The sequence below is a fragment of the Hyaena hyaena genome, unplaced genomic scaffold (assembly GCF_003009895.1).
Source record: "Hyaena hyaena isolate Hyena2069 unplaced genomic scaffold, ASM300989v1 scaffold_21, whole genome shotgun sequence".
Lineage (NCBI taxonomy): Eukaryota > Metazoa > Chordata > Mammalia > Carnivora > Hyaenidae > Hyaena > Hyaena hyaena.
In genome coordinates, this window is record NW_024080653.1 from 536,892 (window position 1) to 560,722 (window position 23,831).

The 23,831-nt window shown below is 49.5% G+C and overlaps 2 protein-coding genes across 3 annotated transcripts; one reads left to right on the forward strand and one right to left on the reverse strand.

Annotated features, from left to right (window-relative positions):
- The first annotated feature begins 1,529 nt into the window (after positions 1-1,529).
- ARMC7 (armadillo repeat containing 7) lies at positions 1,530-21,699 on the forward strand. 2 transcript variants are annotated; one of them, XM_039226208.1, is made up of 3 exons: positions 1,530-2,071; positions 2,166-2,309; positions 20,135-21,699. In XM_039226208.1, exons 1-3 carry the CDS (start codon positions 1,981-1,983, stop codon positions 20,494-20,496), a joined length of 597 nt encoding a protein of 198 aa, XP_039082139.1. In that variant the 5' UTR covers positions 1,530-1,980; the 3' UTR covers positions 20,497-21,699. The 2 variants fall into 2 exon arrangements, with proteins under 2 accessions (XP_039082139.1, XP_039082140.1); XM_039226209.1 differs by having other exon boundaries at positions 2,166-2,245; positions 20,135-20,275.
- Positions 21,691-23,498, reverse strand: NT5C (5', 3'-nucleotidase, cytosolic). Its single transcript, XM_039226207.1, has 5 exons — positions 23,289-23,498; positions 22,781-22,881; positions 22,640-22,700; positions 22,181-22,295; positions 21,691-22,062 (listed from the first exon to the last, which is right to left on the reverse strand). Exons 1-5 carry the CDS (start codon positions 23,472-23,474, stop codon positions 21,902-21,904), a joined length of 624 nt encoding a protein of 207 aa, XP_039082138.1. The 5' UTR covers positions 23,475-23,498; the 3' UTR covers positions 21,691-21,901.
- Positions 23,499-23,831: the final 333 nt, after the last annotated feature.

Sequence of the window (23,831 nt, forward strand, 5' to 3'; positions counted from 1 at the left end):
CTTCTTGTTTGAAAAGTCTGATCCTGAAGACCCCCTTTGCCTTTCTGCTCCTCACTCAGTCCTGTGCTTGGCCACCATCCACTGCCTGTGAACCGAAGAGGGAGTGCTTGGACACATTTTACCAGGTCCTGTCTCCCACATCGTCACTGAGTGGAAAAGAAGAGTGTTGCGACTGGTGGGTAGGTGGATGCTTTTGGTGCCAGGAGCCACCAGGCTTTGAAGTATGCAACCCCTGTCAGGCCCACTTCCTGGAAACAGATTTCTTTTAAGGAAAAAAGATATCAGTGAACATTCAGCATAGGGAAATTCGACCTCATCCGCCCCCAGCCAAGAGAGGCAATAATCTCTGGGCAGAATGCCTTCAACAAATATTGGGCACTTACTCTGTGCCAGGGACTAGGTAGAGAAGGGTGAGACCTGGTGCTGCCCTCGGCACAAAACCAAGGACAGGATTGTACCCCAATGAGGAAAGCCCCTGAGCCTTTCAGAGGGGACAAATGAGGGAGAGAGAAATGAAGGAGGTGGCCCATCTGATTCCAGAATCCACACTTAGCTGCTTTCCTGGGAATCCTCTAGAGAAGGTCTGGAGTAGTTCCTGACCAGTGCAGGGTAGAGCTCACTTACATCCTGTTCCTAAGCTCTGTGCCCCTAGTGCCCAGGACTTTGCTGCTCTGTCCAGCCAGACACAGAGAAGTCCCTGGCCACCTTGGGATGAGATGTACTTCCCCAGGTTGTATCAGCTCCCTACAGCAGTTGAGGGGCTTGATGAGGGGTCTGGGGCCACTGTCCTAAATGGAGCCGCCAGGGTACCCAAGCACCCAGATTCTAGTCATAACTCCTGTCCCAAGTGGTGTGCATAGGGCAGGGGCTGACTTCAGGGACCATGGAGATGGGGCCTGCTGTCAAATGGGGCTGTGAGAGGCTAGAGTGCGGCAGCCACCTTGCCCTCATGCCAGGCCCAAGACCAAAGACAAATGGTCCTTAGCTTCAAGAAGCTCACAGACCAAACCCGCCTTACCCCCACCAGTTTCAAGCACAATGAAAGTGCAGCGAGGCCACTTCCCTGCCTGGTGCTCTGTCTACTGGGCCTACAAAGTCCAGGTCACACACCACCTTCCTGAGAAGCCCGGAGAAAGAACTGAGTCGAAGCCTTCATCATCCAGGACTCCACAACTCAGAAAGCTGTCAAAGTGGTACGTTTGGGTGAACTGAGGTCCTGGGGCTCGTGGATGCCCCTAGCGTTCCTTGTCCACCAGGCGGGCAAAACGTCTCAGGACATTAGTCCTCTTAAGTTTCTAGCCAGAGGTGGTCAGCTCAGGATTGGGGGGGCCGACGGTGCCAGGCTCCCCGGCTTTTTGGAAAGGTCGACCAGAAGGTAGTGTCAAAAGACGCACGTTGGGGTGCAAGGAACTGAAGCCCGCATTCCAGAGTCGTCTCTTGGTCGAGGAGGTTGGCCTGCGCCCCCTCCTCAAGTGCAAAGGGGGTCTGGAGGTTCTGATGCTTCGACATTCCCTCCACATGGGCGCCCTCCGACTCCTCTGGGTTCCCAAGCGCCTTGGAGGCATTCCTCGATGCAGCCTCAGCCTTCACCACCGCTCCGGACACGGAAACCTCCAGCCAGGCACTTAAAGCACAAAACGCGTCGCGCACGCGCGCCGAGCGCAGGACGACCCAGCCCCTTGTTTGCCTAGGCCCGCCCCTTCCGCCCTCTGGGGCGGGACTAAGTGCGGCTTCCGCCGGAAACCTGGAACCGAACGGAAAACCAAGTTCTGAAGCTGAGGCCGGGGTGGTACTCTTCCTTCCTCCTCGTCTCCGGCATCCAAATTTAGGTTTCCAAGCCTAATTTGTATGAGGTCCTGAGGTCCCACCTCATCCCCACATTCCGACTTCCTCAGAACCTGAGGCCAGGAAAGGAACCTATCTCCTCCGTCACCCCCTCACTCTCCCGCCCTTCCCCGGGCCCCCTCGGCCCCCCTGACCATGGCCCAGAAGCCGAAGGTAGACCCCCACGTCGGGCGCCTGGGATACCTGCAGGCACTGGTCACGGAGTTCCAAGAGACGGAGAGCCAAGGTGAGAACGGCAGGGTGGGGGGCAGGGGACGGGGCAGGGGTCCGGCCGCCACAGCCGTTCCGGAACTGGCCCCAATGCCGCTTTTCCACCGCAGACGCCAAGGAGCAAGTACTGGCCAACCTCGCCAACTTCGCCTATGACCCCAATAACTACCAGTATCTGCGGCAGCTGCAGGTCCTCGATTTATTCCTCGATTCGCTGTCGGAGGAGAATGAAACCCTGGTGGAGTTTGCTATCGGTAAGGATGGGGCAGTTCTCCCAGATGCTTGATTTGACTTGGTAAGATAAGTGAGTCACTGGGAAAGGAATCTTTTAGGCAGTCCCTCTGGTAAGAAGGCAGGGCTTGTCGTTGTCTGTACCAGCGATGTCTGTGTCACCTCCTCAGTTCAGTCATTGTCCCGGATCACAGCTGGCTTGGGTCAGGTCTGGAACGAATGCCCAGGACTTCCCTCTGCATGCGCTCTTTTCCTCCTACTTAGGGATGAGATAATAAACGAGGGAATAGATTGAAGCCACTTGAAGGGAAAACGTTTATAGAATGCCGTTTTTAAAAGTCTCTATTTTAAGGTGTAAATTTAGAAGTGATTTGGAATGGTTATGGCTTCTGTAGTTGTTATGGTCTAAGACCTATTGAATTATTCAGTGGACAGATACTTATTGGGCATGTACTGTGTGAACAAGTTACTGTTCTTTTTTTTGTTTCTTTTTCTTTTTTTAAAGTTTATTTTGAGAGAGAGAGAGAGAAGGGGCAGGACAGAGAGACAGGGGAAGAGAGAATCCCAAGCAGGTTCTGCGCTGTCAGTGCAGAGCCAGACATGGGGCTCCATCTCGGGAACCATGAACCATGAGATCATGACCTGAGCTGAAATCAAGAGTCAGACGCTTAACTGCCTGAGCCACCCCGGGGACCCCAGGAAGATACTGTTCTAAATGCTGGAGGGATGGTGAACAAGTTGGGGGAAAGGTCTTTGTCCTCAAGGAACTTACACTGTAGTAGGGGCAGACAGATGGTGAGCAAACTAACAAAAAAGCTGAGGTTCTGAAAGAAGTGAATGGGATGATTGATGATGGACAGCAGAGGTGGGAGCTACTTCATTTCTGCCATCATGGGAAGGCATTCTAGGAAGAGGCCCAGCAGGGTCAGCGAAAGAAATCTTATTTACAAAGAGAAAGAAACATTTATTTATTTATTAGGTTTATTTATTTAATTAAAATTTGTGTGTGTTTACTTTTTATTATTTTTTTAAAATTTATTTTTTTTCTTTTTTTCTTTTTTTAATGTTTTATTTATTTCTAGGAGAGAGAGAGAGAGAGAGACAGCGTGAACAGGGGAGGGTCAGAGAGAGAGGGAGTCACAGACTCTGAAACAGGCTCCAGGCTCTGAGCTGGCAGTCAGCACAGAGCCCGACGTGGGGCTCGAACCCACCAACCACGAGATCATGACCTAAGCGAAAGTCAGACGCTTAACCGACTAAGCCACCCCGAAAATTTATTTTTTAATTTACATTCAAGCTAGTTAGCATGTAGTGCAACAATGATTTCAGGAGTAGATTCCTTAATGCCCCTTATCCTTTTAGCCCATTCCCCCTCCCACAGTCCCTCCAGTAACCCTCTGTTTGTTCTTCATATTTAAGAGTCTCTTATGTTTGTCCCCCTCCCTGTTTTTATATTTTTGCTTCCCTTCCCTTATGTTTTTCTGTTTTGTATCTTAAAGTCCTCATATGAGTGAAGTCGTATGATATTTGTCTTTTTCTGACTGACTAATTTCGCTTAGCATAATACCCTCTAGTTCCATCCATGTAGTTGCACATGGCAGCATTTCATTCTTTTTGATGGCTGGGTAATACTCGTGTGTGTGTGTGTGTGTGTGTGTGTGTGTGTATACCACATCTTCTTTATCCATTCATCCATTGACGGACATTTGGGCTCTTTCTGTAGTTCGGCTGTTGATAGTGCTGCTATAAACATTGGGGTGTATGTGTCCCTTTGAAACAGCACACCTGTGTGCCTTGGATAAATACCTAGTAGTGCAATTGCTGGGTCGTAGGGAAGTTCTATTTTTAATTTTTTGAGGAACCTCCGTACTGTTTTCCATAGTAGCTGCACCAGTTTGCATTCCACCAGCAGTGCCAAAGAGATCCTCTTTCTCTGCATCCTTGCCAACAATTGCTGTTGCCTGAGTTGTTAATGTTAGCCATTCTGACAGGTGTGAGGTGGTATCTCATTGTGGTTTTGATTTGTATTTCCCTGATGATGAGTGACATTGAGCATCGTTTCATGTGTCAGTTGGTCATCTGGATGTCTTCTTTGGAGAAGTGTCTGTTCATGTCTTTAGCCCATTTCTTCGCTGGATTATATGTTTTTTGGGTGTTGAGTGTGATAAGTTCTTTATAAATTTTGGATACTAACCCTTTATCTGATAAGTAGTTTGCAAATATCTTCTTCCATTCTGTCAGTTGCCTTTTAGTTTTGCTGATTGTTTCCTTCACTGTGCAGAAGCTTTTTATTTTGATGAGGTCCCAAGAGTTCATTTTTGAAGTTTATTTATTTTATTTATTTTATTTTATTTTATTTTGTTTTATTTATTTCTAAGAGAGAGAGAGACAGCGTGAACAGGGGAGGGTCAGAGAGAGAGGGAGTCACAGACTGAAACAGGCTTCAGGCTCCGAGCTGGCAGTCAGCACAGAGCCCGATGTGGGGCTCGAACCCACGAACCGCGAGATCATGACCTAAGCGAAAGTCGGACGCTTAACCGACTAAGCCACCCAGGCGCCCCATGAAGTTTATTTATTTTAAAAGATAGAGAATGCCTACACACATGCCAGTTGGGGAGGGGCAGAGAGAGAGAGAGAGAGAGGGAAGAGAGAATACCAAGAAGGCTCCGAACTGTCAGTGCAGAGCCCCATATGGGACTCAGTCTCATGAATCGTGAAATCGTGACCTGAGCTGAAATCAAGAATCCCGGATGGTTAACCAACTGAGCCACCCAGGCACCCCAAGAAAAAAACCTTTTATAATAATTCCATTATCACCTAATACCTACTTATGCAAATTTTTCTCTTTTTTTTAATTTAAAAATATTTTTACATTTATTTATGATTGAGAGACAGAGCACGAACGGGGTAGGGGCAGAGAGAGGAGGAGACAAAGAATCTGAAGCAGGCTCCAGGCTCTGAGCAAGCTGTCAGCACAGATCCCAATGTGGGGCCCGTCGCAGGGCCTGAACCTGTGAATCACGAGATCATGACCTCAGCCGAAGTCAGTCACCCAACCGACTGAGCCACCCAGGTGCCCCAACAAATTTTTCTAATAGTTCCCAAAAGGGCATTTTCCTGTTGGTTTGTGTAAGCCAGGAAACATTCCAGGATCCATGCATTTAATCTGTTATGTTACTTTCTTTATCTTTAAAAAAAAAATTTTTTTTAATGTTTTATTTATTTCCGAGAGAGAGAGCATGAGCAGGGTAGGGTCAGAGAGAGAGGGAGACACAGAATCCGAAACAGGCTCCAGGCTCTGAGCTCCCTGTCAGCACAGAGCCCAACGTGGGGCTTGAACCCACAAACTGTGAGATCATGACCTGAGCCGAAGTCGGACGCTTAACCGACTGAGCCATTCAGGCGCCCCACTTTCTTTCTCTTTTTAAATGAACTTTGTGGGTTGTTTTTTTTTTTTAATTAAAAAAAAATTTTAATGTTTGTTCATTTTTTGAGAGAGAGAGAGACAGAGCATGAGTGGGGAAGGGGCAGAGAAAGAAGGAGACACAGAATCTGAAGCAGGCTCCAGTCTCTGAGCTGTCAGCACAGAGCTGGATGCGGGGCTCGAATCCATGAACTGTGAGATCGTGACCTGAGCCGAAGTCAGCCGCTTAACTGACTGAACCACCCAAGTGCCCTAAGTTTTAAGTAAGCTCTACGCCCAGTGAGGAGCTTGAACTCATGACCCTGAGATCAAGAGTTGCATGCTCTATGAGCCTGCCAGGTACCCCATGAACTTTGTATTTTACGACAGTTTTAGAAAAATTACAAGAGTAATACGGAGAGTTTCCATATATGCCACATCCAGCTTCTCTATTATTTTTTTATTTAAAAAAATTTTAATGTTTATTTTTGAGAGAGAGTGAGAACGGGGGAGGGGCAGAGAGGGAGACACAGAATCCAAAGCAGGTTCCAGGCTCTGAGCTGTCAGCACAGAGCCTGACTCAGGGCTGAAACCCACGAACCATGAGATCATGACCTGAGCCAAAGTCCGACACTTAACCGACTGAACCCCCCCCCCGCCCGCCTCCGTGCTGCAGCTTCTTTATTATTAACATCCTACATTAGTATGGTACATTTGTTACAATTAATAAACCCAGTATTGATACATTATTAACTAAAGTCTACCCTTTATTCACATTTCCTTAGTGTTTCCCTAATATCCTTTTACTGTTCTAGGATCCCATCCAGGATACTATATTACTTTTAGTTGTCACCTCTTAGGTTCCTTTGGACTTGCCAAGTTTCTTAGACACTCCCTTTTTTTTGATGACATTGATGATTTAAAGGAGTGCTGGTCAGGTATTTTGATGCTTTTCTTTTGATTAGACTGGGTTATGGGTTTGGGGAAGGACTACCACAGAGGTTAAGTGCCATTTCATCACTTCATGTCATGGGGCCATGCTCTCAGCATGACTTCTCACTGTGGGTGACAGGCTTGATCACCTGGCTGAGGTTGTGTTGGTCAAGTTTCTCCACTGTAAAGTTACTCTTTCTTCCTCTTTTTTTTTTTTTTTTTTTACAAATAGTTTATTGTCAAATTAGTTTCCACATAACACCCAGTGCTCATCGCCACAAGTGTCCTCCTCCATACCCATCACCCCTCCCCCCCACATCCATCAGTCCTCAGTTTTTGTCAGCATTCAAGAGTCTCTCATGGTTTGCCTCTCTCCCTTTCCCCCACCATTTCCCCCCCTTCTTCTCCCCCTTGTTCCTCAGTTAAGTTCCTCCTAATCCTCCTATACGTGCAAACATATGATATTTGTCCTTCTCTGCCTGACTTATTTCACTCAGCATAACACCCTCAAGGTCCATCCGTGTTGCTACACATGGCCAGATTTCATTGTTTCTCATTGCCATGTAGTATTCCATGGTATAGATAAACCACATCTTCTTGATCCATTCGTCCGATGATGGACACTTAGGCTCTTTCCATGTTTTAGCTATTGTGGAGAGTGCTGCTATGAACTCTTCCTCCTCTTTCCATGTTATACTCCTTAGAAGGAAGTCACTTGCATAAATTATCTCTTTTTGGGGAGCCTGGCTGGCTCAGTCAGTGGTGCATGTAACTCTTGATCTTGGGGTTGTGAGTTTGAGTCCCACGTTGAGTGTAGAGATTACCTAAAAAATAAAATCTTTAAAAAAAAATAAATGATCTCTTTTAATCATTAGTAGACTCTTTTTTTGGTAACATTACGTTTTAAAACACCCAGACCAGTTGTGCAGAATTTCCCATCTTCCTAATTGTCTGGTTGCTTCTTTCTGGTGTCATTTAGTTTGTTCCTCTTTCCCCTTTATTTCCTGTAGCCTAGAAGTTAAACTGTAGGCCTTGATAGAATTAAGTAACAATTTTTTTTTTTTTGCACTGAATGCATCATAGGTAGGTGTGATTTAAAATTTTGAAAGACCATCCAGGTTTGCCCCTTCTGTTTGGGGTACCTGGGTTCACAGTACAAATGGGAGTCATCCCTCCTCTTCTCACCACAGTAGGTCTCACACCCATATGTGAGGCCATCCTGGCTCTGTCCATACCTACCCTGTGGCCACTCCTTCGGACTTAGGAGTGTCCACACAACAGTGGGGCTGCACACACCATCAGTTGAGGCCACCCTTGGGAGTCAGGATCCAGGACAGAGGCCCATGCAACTGTGGGAGCGGATTCAGGGCCTGGAGCTCCAAGTACTGGGCGGAGGAGGATGGGCTCAGGGTGGACTCCTTGGACTCTTCAACCTGTGGGGAAGGCCAGTGTGAGACCCTCTGAAGCAGGGCCAGGAGCCCCAGTTGGCCAGGTGTAAGCGTGGTGCTGGCTCATGTCTCTGTCCCTCTGGAAGAGACATTTATTTATTATTTATTTATTATTTATTATGCTAAATAAATATATTAAACCATCGGCCACTTGAAGATTTTCTTCTGTGTACGTCCTCCATGTCCTCCATCCCCTCCCTCTGCTCCACAGCTTCTGCCATCTGAATGGTGACCGTGGCCCCTGCGAAGCATGTGGCTCAACCTCCACCTGGGAGCGATAGAGCTCCTCCAACTCAAGCTTTTGACTGGAGAAAACTCGCATAAAGGGAGCCGTCAACCAAAAAAAGTTTTTGCATGATCAGGAAGTACCTTTCCCAAGACAGGAGCACTCTCAGCCCCTGGTGTGCTGAGCCGGGAGACTTGGGTCTGGCCTCGGTTCTTGCTCTGCTGGGCAGCTTCCCAGAGTGGGTGATCAAGCCCTGGGCCTGGAGTCCACAGTCCCAGCTGCTCCACTTCCTAGCCAATCCTTGTGGCTCAGTTCCGTCTGTCCCTTCTTTGAGACTCGTTCGCTCACCTGTGTTTGCCCTACCCTGCAGGACCATCGGGGGGGACAGACGTGGGTGCGTGTGTCTGTGTCTCCATGAAGGTACTTTGTCTAGCTGGTTACACTGTTAGTGTCATCACCAGGCTTACTTTTCCCTGCCCTTTGCCTCTGTTTTCTCTTCCTCTCCTTCCCACCAGCACAAGATCCCTATCCCCAGAACAGTAGCTTTCCTAGCATTGAATCCCTCCATGGGATTGTCTGCAGAGTGAATTTCTCTTGCATTTATTGTGCATGACAGAGAGTCCCAGTCATGCTTATGTGTGTGTTTTGCTACTGCTGTCATTTCCTTTTCTCTTAATGTCGCTGGCCCTAAATGGCCAGCTGTCAGGTGCTTATTCTGCTAACAGGCTCTGTGCTGTGCTTTGTAGCTTTGACTCTTTCATCTCTCATGCCAGGCCTGAAATTGTGATCTCCACGAAGGCAGAGCCCAGCTTTGCTTATCTCTGGGGAAGGGGAGAGAAGGGCCCAGAAGGTGCAGAGCACTAACCATGACTTGGTGCTGCAGTCCTGACTGGGGTTGGTTCTGGAATAACTGCCAGAAAGGAGAGTGAGTTAGATTGCCTGTGGCCCACAGAACAAAAACAGCGTCCGTTGGTTGACAAAGAGCAGAGTTTGGTAAGAGCTGGACTTTGGAGTCAGGCAGACCTGGGTTTAAGTTCTGGCTCTCCTGCTTAACTCCTGGCCTGTGATTTCCCTTCTCAACACCTGTCAGGGGGGCAGCACCAGTACCTGCATCACAGAGTTGTTGAGAGAATTAAATGAGATAAAGTGTCTGCAGCTGCAGGATCCCATAGGCCTCCACCCCAAGCGCCTGGTGTCCGGGGCCCCTTTGAGGATAAATCGTTCCCTCAACTCCCAAAGAGGAGGTGGAATGGCATGCTGTCCTTCAACGGAACTACTCATCTGTCTCAGGGATTCTTTCCTTCTGGAAAAACACTGAATAATAGGAAAAGATATGAAGGTTGATCACTGGCCTCCCAGCGAGTGTCTGGGCAGCATTAGGCAAAGGAAGCCTGGCTCTAATGTGTGCGTTGGCACTGCGCCCAGCCCCCCCCCCCTTCCCGGCTACAGAGCTGGTGCGCTCGCACTTCAGAGGATGCGGAGTGATAGCTGGCACTCAGAGCACTCTCTCTGTGCCAGGGGACTGGCTTCTGTGCTTTGTCGCCTCTGACCCTGAGACACACTGAAAGTGGCACTCATAACCTCCATTTTCCATAAGGAATCTGAGGCTTAGGAAGGATCAGTGGTTGGGCCAGGGTTTAAAGAGTGTCAGCCTGGGACGGAAACCAAGGCTGTCAGATTCTAGAAAAGGACAGAGGAGTTCCCAGTTCCTAGGACTGTGGGCTGTGGAACCTTGAAAGACACTCCCTCCAGACCCTTCATGTTCCTGATGAGGAATCAGGCACGGAGCACGGCCCCCCGGCTGGTTCACAGCAGCCTGCCCTTGCAGCCCAGCACAGCGGCGGGCACGCTTCTGGGGTGGTGCTCCTGCGCTCAGCTCTGAGATGGGACCTCTCCTGGCACACGGCTCTGCCTGTTCTGGGGCTCAGGGCCTGACCTCCAGCACTTTGGCTCGCTGTGGTTGTTTCTGTGGGCTGAGGTGGCAGGCCTGAGAGCTGCACCGGTGGCGAGTTGGAGACCCCGACCATTAACTATGTGTGGGGGGCATCTTCCTGTGACCTGTAAAACACCCTAGGGAGGATAACTACAACCTTAAAGAAGAATTTGGTTACGATGATGCCTGTAGCCTGCAGGGATTTTTGAGTCTCTGTACCTTCCCCTTTCTTGGCCTTTTCTTTTGTGGATTTGCCCATTTAGAACAATTGTGGAACTGTTTTACCCTTTGGTTGGCAGCTCTGTCTGCCTTTTCTCCCCTCAGGGTGAAGGGCTCTGGTTTGGGAGCTGTTATGATAAAAGCTGCCTTTCTGACTGCCTACTGTCTGCCCACGGTGTGCCCACTACTCGTCAGCACATGCCCACCTTGTCCAGCACCGCCTGCAAGATCTCTGAATGTGTCACCAGCCGCAAGGCAGGTAGTACTCAGCCCACTTGATGTATGAGGAAACAGCTTCTCAGTGAGTTAGGGCCGTTGCCTGAGGCTCACACTGTTAATGCTGACTGGAGCCAGGAATTTACTCAATCTGCCTGGATACAAATTCCATGCCCAGGGGACCCAGCTGGTGGAGCCAAGGCTCAAACTCCAGAGCATCATCTTTCCTTGCTCTTTGTTTCCACCACACCTTGCCACTTCCACGCTATCCGTGAGGTGATTCTGGTGGTGCTCACAGCCCGGGGCCATGCCTGATTGCCCACTAAGAGGAGCTGCCACTGGGAGACAGCAGGGTTCTGCCAGAGCTGCCCTTGCGTGGGAGAGGGGATGGGAGTGGGTGCATTAGAGAGAACCAGATATAAAGCCTGGATCTCAGTAAATATTCAAAAGAGTGAAAGAATTTGGAGCTCTTGCTCCAAATGAAGCCTTTGGCATTAATTTGGGAATGTTTGCCCAAAGCACTATTAGATGACTCTCAGGTGTTCTAGATGCAGTGTGTGTTCCGCTGCACCAGCCTAGATGCTGTATGGAGACACAGAGGAACCAGGAGAGGGCGCCTGGGCGGCTCAGTCGGTTGAGCATCTGACTCTTGATTTTGGCTCAGGTCGTCGTCTCATGGTTCATAAGTTCAAGCCCTGAGAGGGGCTCTACACAGACAGTACAGAGCCTGCTTGGGATTTTTTCTCTCTCTCTGCCCTTCTTGCTCTCTAAACAAACAAACAAACAAACTTAAAAAAAAAAAAAGGTGCCAAAAGAGAATTCTCTGCCTCCAAGAAAACTAGTTGAATCCTAGGATATCACAGAATTCTTGGCAGTTTTGTTACTAAAACAGGGCCCAAGGGTGCCTGAGTGGCTCTCTTGGTTAAGCGTCTTTTTTTTTTTTTTAATTTTTCTTTAATGTTTTATTTATTTTTGAGAGAGACATATAGAGACAGTGTGAGCAGGGGAGGGTCAGAGAGAGAGGGAGACACAGAATCCGAAGACAGCCTCCATGCTCTGAGCTAGCTGTCAGCACAGAGCCCAATGCGGGGCTCAAACCAATGAAATGTGAGATCATGACCTGAGCCAAAGTCAGTTGCTTAACTGACTGAGCCATCCAGGCACCCCAGTGTCTGACTCTTGATCTTAGCTTGTCTTCATCTTAAGGTCTTGAGTTCAGTGGTGGAGCACAATGCTGGATGGGGAGCCTACTTAAAAAATACATAAAAATAAAATAAAACAGGATTCAAGTAAGTGGCCTCGCAGAATTCGTCTGAAATTGCTTTCCCGTTTTTCTATTTCCTGCAATACATGTAGTGGCCACCAGATGGTGGTGGTGCTCAGTAAAAGACCAGTAGAAAAAAAGAAAAGAAAAAGACCAGTAGATAAAGATAAATCCTCAACAATCTCTGGAAAAAAAAAATTTTTTTTTAACATTTACTTAGAGTGCACATGCATGGGGGAGGGGCAGAGAGAACGAGAGAGAGAATTCTAAGCAGGCTTGTGTCAGCACAAAGCCCAACATAGGGCTCAATCCCACAAACTCTTGAGATCATGACCTGAACTGAAACTGAGAGTCAGACACTTAACCAGCTGAGCTATCCAGGCACCCCCTGAAAAACAGTATTTAATAAAGTTGAAGACAGGCATACCCCATGACCCAGAAGTTGTATTCATAGGGTTCGGGTACGTGCCCATCCAGACATATGTGCAAAAATGTCACCACAGCATGATATATAACAGCCAAACTTGAAACAGTCAGTAGCAGAATGGATAGTGACATTGTGGGATATTCCTACTGCTCACTTAGCAAGGTAAATGAACCATCTGTAGCTACATGCAGTAATCTTACCTAACGTTAAGCAAATAGTGCTACACATGTAATACATACAATGTAACTATTTCCATAAAATCCAAAACTAGGCAGAAGTGAATTATCATATTAGTATAGTAGGGATGTATATGTAGCAAAATTATTTTTTATTAAAAATTTAGAAGTTCCGGCTTATTCATTAGAAATTATTAAATTATTACAAGTCAGGAAGGTGTTTACCTCTGATGGGAGAGAATTGAATCAGGAAGGGACATGCAGAGGCTTTTGAGTTGCTGTTTTCCTTTTTTTTTTTATGCTTATTTTTGAGAGAGGGATCACGAGTGGGAGAAGAGCAGAGAGAGAGAGAGAGAGACAGAATCAAAAGGAAGCTCCAGGCTCTGAGCTGTCAGCACAGAGCCCGATGCGGGGCTCGAACCCACGAGTAATGAGAACATGACCTGAGCTGAGGTCAGATGCCCAACTGACTGAGCCACCCAGGCGCCCCCGACTATTTTCCTTCCTGACCTTGGTGCTGGTTACGTGGGCTTTTGCAGTCTCATTGTTAAACTCTACCTGTATGTGTCAGTTCTTTGTGTACATGTGGGTTGCAGGTGTGGCCCTTTGCTGGTCTCTGGGGCTATAAACAGGTGCATGCTTGGTCCACATGTACTGTGTGCCGGGGGTGGGGTGGTATTGGTAACTTGAGCACATTATTTCAATTATCTTGAGCCATTTTACTAATGAAGAAACAGGCTTAGAGAAACTGAGTTGCTTCCTCTGGTCACCTAGGTCCTCACTGGCAGTCCCGGGAATCTAACTAGATCTGCCCACCTCTGCTCCATCCTCCATACTCTGGAGCTTCCCTGTACCTCCTTCTCTCACTGATCAGTTAGGCTCCTGGGGTCATACATCTTTCTGCTTAAAAAGGAATTCCTCGGGGCACCTTCTGCCTCAATAGGTAGAGCTCGCAACTCAAAATCTCGGAGGTCATGAGTTCAACCCTTATGTTGGGCATAGAGTTTACATTTAAAAAAAAGAAAAAGAAGGAGGAGGCTCCCGGGTGGCCAGTCAGGTAAGCATCCACCCTCAGTTCAGGTCATGATCTCATGGTTCATGGGTTTGAGCCCCACGTTGGGCTGTTGTCAGTGTGGAGCCTGCAGGTCTTCTGTCCACCTCACTCTCTGCCCCTCCCCTGCTCTCTTCCAAGCGCACACTCTCTCTCTCTCAAAATGAATAAACATTTAAAAAAAAGGAATTCCTCAGCCATCCATCTGTGGCAGGATTCGCCTTATAGAAACGAGGTGACGTTGGTGTTCTCCTCCCGCTGCTTCCTTCTCCACTTCCATCTCCACTTCCGTCTCCACTTCCTTCTCCACTTCCTTCTGCGCTGCTGGGCCAGGGCAGCCAGTCCATCCCTCTTGGACTTGCAGAGACCAGTTTCCCTTCCACTTAGTTCTGGACACGAGCAAGGGGTGTGTGTGTGTGTGTGTGTGTGTGTGTGTGTGTGTGTATGAATTTATGTGATGCATGATTCATTCACATGGTACAGAATTCAAAAGCATATGTCATCAACAGTAACACCCTCAGTAGCCTTTTCTGGAAGCAACCATTTACTAGTTTGCTTTATATCCTCCCAGAGATATTGTCAGGCTTTATGAACAAATATGTATATATTTACACTTACACCTTTTTGCAGGTTCTACACTTGTGGTGGCATATGATGCATATAGTCTGCTCGCTCGCTCTTTCTTTCTTCGATCCTTCCTTCCTTCCTTCCTCCCTCCCTTCCTCCCTCCCTCCCTTCCTTCCTTCTTTCCTTCGTGCACCTGCAGTAATCAGCCCATAAAGAGCTGCCTCATTTTTTTAGAAAAAATTTTAATGTTTATTTATCATCGAAAGAGAGCATGATCATGGGAGGGACAGAGAGAAGGGGAGACACAGAATCTGAAGCAGGCTCCAGGCTCTGAGCCGTCAGCACAGAGCCCGACATGGGGCCTGAACTCACAAACTGTGAGATCGTGACCTGAGCTGAAGTTGGATGCTGAACCCACTGAGCCCCCCAGGCACCTCAAGAGCTGCCTCACTGCTAGTGAATGCCACTTGCCACTCTGTGCAGCCAGCCCCTTAGGGCTGCTTTGTATGTCTGTCACCTTCCTTATATGTCATTTCTCCCCTGTACGGGGTATGCCTGTAGCATAAATTTCCAGAAGTGCAGTATAGGTCAGAAGTACGAAAAGCCGTGTTTTTCTTCTTTTGATGTAATGTGATGTTGTTAGAGGAACATTCATGAGTTTAAGTCAAAACTGTATACAAGGCATTTTCAGAGAAGCTGCACTTCCATCTCTAAACCTGTCACCCTGTTCCCTTTCTTTTTACATATAATGGTAACTTTCTCTACTTACTCTTCTGTCCCTCCACATTTAAATTACAGAAAGAATGGTTTTCAAGATGCTGAAGTAAAACCCAAGAACAAATAGTCTCGAATGAAGACTTTTATCTGGGATGGGCTGCGGCCAGCCCAGGGCCCTGAGATGGCTGAGTCATCAGAGGGAGTGAAGTCTTGGGCCACTCTCTCCTAGGGCGTGATCTCATTTAATCCCCAGAACAGTCCTTAGACCTTCCTGTCTCAGCACCAGCCCCGTTCTTGCTGTGTGACCTGGGGTCCCCTACCTGACCTCTCTGAGCCTCCAGCTTTCTCATTCTTGGTTTTACTTGGAGTTTTCTCTTTTTGCCTTTCCTGGGGGTTTCTGTGGTTCCGTGTGTCTGGAAGGGCCCTCTTACTCCTTTTGTGTCTTGTCTGGTTTGCGTGTAACACTTGCATCAGCCAGTCGGAACCTGTTCTCCTTTTCGTTTGGTAACCATGGTTTAAGTTGCAGCACGATCAGCATACAGTGACGTGTACACATCTTAAGTGTCAGTTTGACGAATTTTTTTCCTTGAACTTCTTTTTTTAAGGTTTTTTAAAAAAATTCTGGTTAGTTAACATTCAGTGTAATATCAGCTTCAGGTGTACGATAATAGTGATTCAGCATTTCCACACAACACCCAGTGCAGTTTGATGGATTTTTAAATTCATTAAGGCATATGCATGTCTATGTAACCAGCACTAAAATCAAGATCTAGAATGTTTCCATCTCCTCAGAAAGGTCCCTTTCCCAGTTAGTGTCTTCCGCGCCCCAGGTAACCACTATTCTAACCTATGAGTTTTGCCTATTTGTTCGGTCTTTTTTTTTTTTTCCCCTTAAGATTTTATTTTATTATTTTTTAAAATGTTTTATTTATTTCTGAGAGAGAGAGAGAGAGAGAGAGAGAGAGAGAGAATCCAAAGCAGGCTCCAGGCTCTGAGCTAGCTGTCAGCACAGACCCTGACGTGGGGCTCGAACCCATGAACCATGAGATCATGACCTGAGCCAAAGTCGGATGCTTAACTGACTGAGCCACCCAGGTGCCCCAAGATTTTATTTTTAAGTGATCTCCACACCCATCATGGGGCTGAACTCATGACTCTGAGATCAGGAGTCACACGCCTCACCGACTGAGCCAGCCGGGTGCCCCTGTTTTGCCTGTTCTTGAACTCCATCTGTGTTCAGTCACACAGGATGTGCTCCTGTGTCTGGGTTCTTTCACTCAGTGTTTTTAAAATCCATCCAGATTGTTACAGTAGCCTTCGTTCATGTCTTTGTATGAATATGCCACACTTTGTTCAGTTCACCTTCTGATGGAGATTTGAGTTGTTTCTAATTTAGAGCCTTTATGAAGAAAACTGTTAGGATAGTTTGTACACAAGTTTTCTTGTATAGATATGTACTCCTTTTTCTCAGATTCAGGTAGAAGTGGAACTGCTGAGTCCTAGGATAGGTGGATGTTTTACTTTAGAAGCGGCCACCTTCATTATGCAGCGTGAGACCCCTCACCCCCTTGTATGAGAATTCTAGCAGCCCCACCTCCCGCTAGCTCTTACTATTGTCAGTCTGCTTGGTTTTAGCCATGATAGGTGTGTGGAGGTATCTGATCCTGCCTCTGAGAAGTAGCGATGAGCCCTTTGTCCTACACTGGCCCTGTTGTGCAGAATTACCCGAGTCTCTGTTCATTTTTTACATCGTGTTCATCTTTCATTGATAGACAGTAATATACTTTAGAATTTTTTATGTTTATTCATTTTGAGAGAAAGAATAACACACACACGCACGCTCGAGCAGGGGAGGAGCAGAGGAGAGAAGGAGAGTCCAAAGCAGGCTCTGCACTGTCAGCACAGAGCCTGATATGTGGCTCAGCCCCACTAACTGTGAGATCATAACCTGAGCTGAAATCAAGAGTCAGACATTCAACCAACTGAGCCACCCAGGTGCCCCTGTAATATATATTCTTTATATATTAAGTCTATTAAAGTATATAATATCAATAGACTTATTAATATTATATACTTTAATAGACTTATTAATAATTTAATAGACTTAATATTATATAATTTAATAGACTTAATATATATTAATAGACTTAATATATATAGTCTATTAATAGACTTTATATGTTAAGTGTATTAATTTTTTCAGTGGTGTCATTTGATGAGTTTTTTGTTTTTTTGAGCAGCAAAAGTTGAGCAGCGAAAGTTTTTTAGGATATAAGATTAGAAAGGAAGAATAGGAAAGCTCTTTTACAGAGAGAGAAATAGAACACGAGTGAGGGAGGGGCAGAGAGAGGATCCCAAGGTCAGTGTGGGGCTCAAACTTCCAAACCATGAGATCATGACCTGAGCCTAAATCAAGGGTCAGATGCTTAACCGACTGAGTCACCTACACACCCTGAGTTTTACTTTCTAAATGAAATTTGGCTTTTCTTTTTTTTTTTTGATCTTTTTCCTGATTATAAAAAAATGTTTTCATGGAGGAAAACTTGGAAAATGAAGAAAATAAAAACAGCTCCTAATCCTGCTGCACAGAAATAAACATTGTTAGCATTTTGCCGTGTTTCCAGCTTGTCCTTTTTTAATGTATCTGTTCGTTTACCAAGCATGTGTTATATGCCAGCCTGAGGTGACAGCATGGCACAAGACAAAGTTCCCACCCTTGTGGGGTTTGTCGTCTAGTGGGGCAACCTTCAGTGAACGTGATGAGCAGTAATGCCGGTGCGAAGGAAGGAAATGAAGGTGGGGAGGGTCTGGTTAGGGTTGTCACAGAAGGCTCGCAGAAGAGTTGATATCTTGTTGGGCTTTCTTTTTTTTTTTTTTTTTATTGCAGTTTTATCCTATTTACAGTTTGATGACTTTCTTTCCTCCTCAACCTTAATGTTGTAAACATTTTCCCATATTAACTATTCTTTGAAAACATTATTTTTAAGAACTGTATACTTTTCCATCATATGGATGTAACCGGACTTTATCTAACCAGCCTGCTATTGTTGGGCCTTATTTAGGAAGCTTCCATTTTTTTGTGTTACTCTCTTGCCATAGCCCTCCTTAGTTCTTTAGGGCAGGGTCACAGAGGTAGACTCAGGAGGGAAAGTGCAAAGCGCCCGTGGCCTGGGCTTCTCCTGGGCCCTCTGGCTCCATTTTGGGTGCTCCCGCTCAGACTTCTTGCCCCTCTGAAGCCCTTCTCTTTCCAGATGGTCTTGTCCTCCCCTCCGAGGATCGCTGCCAGCAAGGCAGTGCCTATGGTTGGGGCCCAGGCAGCGGTGAGCTCTGGCAGGTACAGGATTCACCCTTGGAGACCTCCTAGGTCTCCAGATGGGGAGCAGACGGGCCCCCTGTCCTGAGGCCTCCTCCTACCCTCACTCTCCAGCACGTGCCATCTGATTATCTCCCAGCCTGGGTGGCAGCGTCCCACCCAGGCACATCTGTGTGTGATGGTGACTCACTAGCCGAGAGTGACTCAGGATTCATCTTATCATACTTTACAGCGGAGATAAATCCTACCCTCTGCCCCCGTCCATTAGACTACAGTGTGGGTAGGAGGCTGGTTCACCGCTTGTAGTTCAGAAGACCTTGTGTCGGTGAGTCCGGGAAGCCAGAGCATTTCCACTTGTCCCACGAGAGTAGCATAGGACTTCCATCCCTGGGACATGGGGTATGTTACTCAAAGCCCCGGCTTCCACTGAAATAGGGGTGGTAGTAACACTTCAGTTGTGCTCCCAGCATGTGTCCAGTGAGTGTCCACAGTTGCAGGTCCCTGAGATACGGAAATAAACCAGAAAGCAGGGCCTTGCTTTATGGTGTCCAGTGACAGGATGACCCCAGGATGTGCTCAGGGCTGCACTGGGGTGAGCAGGTGCTGAGGTATTATCAGCAGGGCAGGGACCTCGCTGCCCTCAGAGTGCCTTGTCCCCCTCACTCGTGACTCCAAGAGTGCCACTAAGCTCCTTGCTTCCCTCGGAGGTGCTCTGAGCCACAGATCGGATGCCAGTGCTGCAGAAGTCTGGTGGGCAACACCTCAGGAAGCAGTCCCGCCTAATCCCCCAGCCCACTGCTGTTCCCCCCCGAACCCCCCCACTGCTTTACAACCCCTCCAGCAAGTATTTCTGGAGCGCCTCCTGCCCCAGGCATCAAGGACTTGACCTCAGGCAGGTACCTTCCAGTGGAGCTTGGCAGTTAGTGAGCAAGAAAACAAATCTGCCAAGATGGTTTCTGAGAGCTCTAAGCATATAAAGATGACATGCGGTGATGAAAGGAGTGCCCTGGACGTGGTGGGGGTTGGCTAGTGGGGTATGCCAGGGAAACCTTCTGGTGAGGGAGCAGTGAAGGGTTGCTTCCCAGCCAGAGGAAGGCAGCATGTGAAAATCTGGGGCCCAGAGACTCCAAGGATGGGCTGAGGAAGTGCAGGGCCCTGAAGACTTCAAAGGGGAATTCTGATTTTATTCCAGATTCACTGAGAAGTCCCTAGAGGCTGAATGGATAAAACCTTCAAAGACATTTCCCTAGGGACACGTGGGTGGCTCAGTGAGCATCTGACTTCACTTCAGGTCATGCTCTCTTGGTCATGTATAAACATTCAAGACATTTCCCTCTAGCAGCACTCAAACTGACCCAGGTACTGCTGGGGAGGGGATGCCAGTGCCAAACCTGGGCAGCCCTGCCCCTGCCAGCCCCCCACTCTTCACCTGCCCCCACTTGCTCTAGCCTCTTTTTTTTTAATTTTTTTTTTAACATTTATTCATTTTTGAGAGATAGACTGCAAGTGGGAGAGGGGTAGAGAGAGAGGGAGACACAGAATCCAAAGCAGGCTTCAGGCTCTGAGCTGTCAGCACAGAGCCCATTGCAGGGCTCAAACTCACAAGCCATGAGATCAAGACCCAAGTGGAAGTTGGAATCTTAACCAACTGAGCCACCCAGGCGCCCCCCCCCTCTTTTTTTTTTTTTTGCTTTAAAAAAAGAGGAAAGCATATCAACCATTGAATTGGCTGAACCAAGGGGGTAAGGGATTGGTATCCACTTCCTGAAGGCTAGGCTGTGATGGGCAGGCAGGAACCTTGAAAGGAAGGGCTGGATACCAGAGCGGACTTTCAATCTCTTGTCCCTGGGCCACCTTCTCATAGGCCTGGGCCCTTCCCTTGGACGAAGTGGGCCGAGAGGACCTGGGAGGTTGCCCAGGCCTGAGCAGCCAGTCTCCCCTTTGCTCTTCCCCAGGAGGCCTCTGCAACCTGTGTCCAGACAGGGCCAACAAGGAGCACATCCTGCAGACAGGGGGCATCCCCCTCATCATCAACTGCCTGTCCAGTCCCAACGAGGAGACCGTGCTGTCTGCTGTCACCACGCTCATGTACCTGAGCTCGCCAGGCTCTGGCTCGCACCCTGAGCTGACCGCCATGCCCGTGGTGCAGTGCATGCTGCGCTTCTCTCTCTCAGCCAATTCAAGGCTCCGGAACCTGGCCCAGATCTTCCTCGAAGACTTCTGTTCCCCAAGCCAGGTGGCGGAAGCCCGCAGCTGGCGGGCTCACTCTGCCCTGGGCATCCCACTGCCAAGGACTGAGGCCCCCCAGCAGCCCTGACCCAAGGAGATTTCACGGCCATGGCACCCTGACTGCTGGAGATGAGACCACGATCCGGGTGGGGGCTCAGGGAGCAGGAGCACCCTGGCTCCCCCTGAGCATGTTCTCTCCAAAAGGTGCCCTTTAAGGTATTTTAAAGGTGAGTCTTCTCAGTGTGACAGGTGTTTACACTGTGATGAGAGGCATGAGTGAGGAAGCCAGAATAGAGGGATGTGGAAGTGGGCAAAGGCAGTGCCATTTCCATAGGTTGACATTCTCAACCAGCTGGAGGTCAAGGGCCTGCCTCCTGCCACCACCAAGCCCTTGTGTGAGAGTGAAGCCGCTGGGACCCAAGATCCAGAGGCCTTATAGAAGGGGTCGTCATGAGGAGCAGCTGTGCCTGGGATTAGGAGAATTGCTTCTGTTTGAGGGAAGAGGAATTCTTTATCATATCTGGAGTAATCATGAGGAATAGAAATGAGAAGCCAGCTCTGGGAAGCTGGCCATGCCCACTCCAGGGCTATGGAAGCTGGGTACCTACACCGCAAGCTCTCCCTGCTGGGCATTGGGTATGGTGGACACCAGCCCGGAGAACTCTGGCCGAGGATCACCTGTTTATCCACAGGCCTATCTGCCAAGCACCATGAGCTTCAAAGACAAAGGTGTGGTCTCTATTCTGTAGAGATGCAGTCCATAAGACCATGAGTATGAGGGTGAGGACACATCAGAATAAGGCACAGAGCCTTGAAGCTGCATATTCTCCCCTCACCACCCCGTGGCCCCAGCCTGAGCGCCCTGGCCCTCCTCTGCCATCAGGGTTGGGTTAGTGAGGAGTCGTCCCTGGCCCTGGAAGTCTCAGACTCAGGAGGGCTTCGGGAGGGCAAGAGTGGTGGCTTAAGGGACCAGATACTGACAAGTCTGTGGCTTAGAGTCCATAATGTACATTGACCAGCACAGGGGAAGCGGTGTGGGATGCCCCTGGAGAGTCAGGGTTCAGGAGCAATGGGGAACTTCCTGGCCTCCCTTCTGCACTCCCTTAAGGTTGACCTCTAACATGGCCAAGGTGAAAGATGGCAGATACAAGAGGGATGGTATCCAGACGGAGGTGGCATGAAGGATAGGAAGAGGGAAGAGAAAGCTTCCTTCTCAGCCTGCATTCCACCTGCTTCCCTAGGGCTCCTGTACCTTTACTTTCCCAAATAAAGGACGTTTAAAGAGTGGTGAGCCAAAGTGTTTTATTAAAAAGGTTCCTGAGAAGTTTTCCCACCATGTTTCTTTGCCAGCCATCTTGTGGGGTTCCAGGTGGCTGGCTTGTGAGAACCGAGGTTCTTGTTCTCCCTGCTCTACGGTGCTGGTGGCCACCGCCATGACGCTGCCCTGTCCTGCAGCTCTGCTGGGGTTCCCCGCTGGCCTGCCTTCCCTTCCTTCAGCTTCTACCCACCGTCCCGGCCCCCCGCTTGCTGTCTATGATCTCCCTCCAGTTGTCACTCCAGGACAGCAGCCGTCTCTTTGTGGAGGGCAGGGCGAGGTGCTGGTTGTGGCAGCAGGTGAACAAGATGTGCTCCCAGCTTGGGGTCTCCTCTTGGCCTGGGACAGGACGCGGGAGAAAGGCAGGGAGATGCAGTCTGTAATCTGGCTATTTTTACTCCCTCTCTAATCCCAGCAGGCCAAATGCCTGGAAGGTTGCCAGGAAAACAGGTCTAACCTCGAATGGTGTCCTTGTCGTCAATGAGCAGGTCCCCCAAGACCACCGTCTTGTCCCTCGTCAGGATAATGCGCTCCACAAACTGCGGCCCCAGGTGGTTCTCCACCCAGCGGTACTGTGGACGGGGGCACCGGTCTGTCAGCAGGGCCAGGAAGCAGGTGGGAGTGGGGTCTCCGGCCCTGGAGATGCGGCTCCCCTTCCCCTACCCCCACTTCCTGTGTTTCTGCTGGTTTATTTATTTTTTTAATTTTAAGCATTTATTTTGAGAGAGAGCGCACAAGCAAGAGAGCAGGGGAGAAGCGGGGTGGGGGGGGTGGAGAGAATCCCAAGCAGGCTCAGCGCCATCAGCACAGAGCCGTACCCTTAACTGGCTGAACCACCCAGGTGCCCCGCTGCTGGGTTACTTTAAATCTCAGGACCTAGGAAGCAGTGTGCTCTCAGGTGCTGGGTCAGCCGCACCTTCTCACCCACACAGTGTTCATACTTCGTCAGAGGGCTGGTGCAGATGAAGACCTCGGTGCTGCACAAAGGGCACAGGTTAGGGTTAGGGTGGTGCCCTCCCTCTTCTCCACCGCCCCTCCCCTCTTTGCCCTTCCTCACTCCTGCATGTTGTTCATCTCCTGCAGGGCTTCCAAGGCTCCTGGGATAGGCTCCAAGTCTAGGAAAAAGCCTGGGGCTTCATACACACTGGCCACTTTGTCCTGAAAGATACCATGTTCTTGTCCCAGCTTCTGCCTCCAGCCGATCTAGCCCCAGGGAGCATTCTCAAAGATTCCTGGGGGGCTTTGGTCCCCAAATCAGAGCCACAGGGAGAGGAAGTTTGCTTAGGGGGAAGCACTCCGACCGACTTTCGTGCCCAGGGTGAACAATGGATTCTAAAGTAAGGGTTTTGTTAAACAAAGGGGGAAGACAGTCTTGCCCAAGAGGAGGGCTCCCATTTCTGGGTGTGGTGGGGCCGGGGCTCGGGCCCCTTGCATCCGATGGGGTCTGGGCCCTTGCTACCGGGTATCCTGTGGGGCCGGGGCTCCCCGCTCCCGGGGACACTGGGTACGGGGCTCCCTGCCCGCTTGGACACCCGGCGCTGCATTCCCGCCCTTTCCCTGCCTACCGCCAGGTCCGGCCGCAGGGCTCGGTACTGCTCGCGGGCGAGGAAGCCGCGGCGCTCTTCCAGCGCCACGTGCGGCTCCCCGGGGAAGCGGCGGCGGAAGCCCCGCAGGAGGCCGGCCTCGAAGTCGGCCAGCACGCCATCCATGTCCACCAGCACCCGCACCGGCCGCGTGCGCCGCGCCGCCATCGCCGGGGAGGCAGGGCTGGGGGAAGGGGGCAGGGGGAGGCGGGCACGGGGGGCGGGAGGGGGAGGAGGGCGCAGCTTCCGGAGGCGCGGGGAGGGCGGGAGCAGCCGGGCTCATTTGCATGGGCGCCGTTGTGCCGGGCCTCGCGGGAGCGCGCGACCTTCTCCGGGAGGCGGCGCGGGGCGGCGCAAGAGCGCGCCCGCCTGCCTGCACGTGTACCTGCCGGGACTCCGCGGGCAACGTACCCCCTCGGCCAGGCGGGACCCGGCGAGTCTCAGATTCTGCGACGGGTGAATCCTGTGGGGCTGGCTCCACCCTGCTTAGAGTCGAGTCCCGGGGCCACCGACACAGCTCTGCCC

What these genes read in the sequence shown, in the direction of transcription:
- ARMC7 (XM_039226208.1), top strand. Translation starts at nt 1,981, where the DNA reads ATGGCCCAGAAGCCGAAGGTAGACCCCCACGTCGGGCGCCTGGGATAC. An exon ending in CCAAGAGACGGAGAGCCAAG is followed by an intron (nt 2,072 to 2,165) that starts GTGAGAACGGCA and finishes TTTCCACCGCAG; the next exon opens with ACGCCAAGGAGCAAGTACTG. An exon ending in CCTGGTGGAGTTTGCTATCG is followed by an intron (nt 2,310 to 20,134) that starts GTAAGGATGGGG and finishes GCTCTTCCCCAG; the next exon opens with GAGGCCTCTGCAACCTGTGT.
- NT5C (XM_039226207.1), bottom strand. Translation starts at nt 23,474, where the DNA reads ATGGCGGCGCGGCGCACGCGGCCGGTGCGGGTGCTGGTGGACATGGAT. An exon ending in CCCTGCGGCCGGACCTGGCG is followed by an intron (nt 22,882 to 23,288) that starts GTAGGCAGGGAA and finishes GGTATCTTTCAG; the next exon opens with GACAAAGTGGCCAGTGTGTA. An exon ending in AACACTGTGTGGGTGAGAAG is followed by an intron (nt 22,296 to 22,639) that starts GTGCGGCTGACC and finishes CCCCGTCCACAG; the next exon opens with TACCGCTGGGTGGAGAACCA.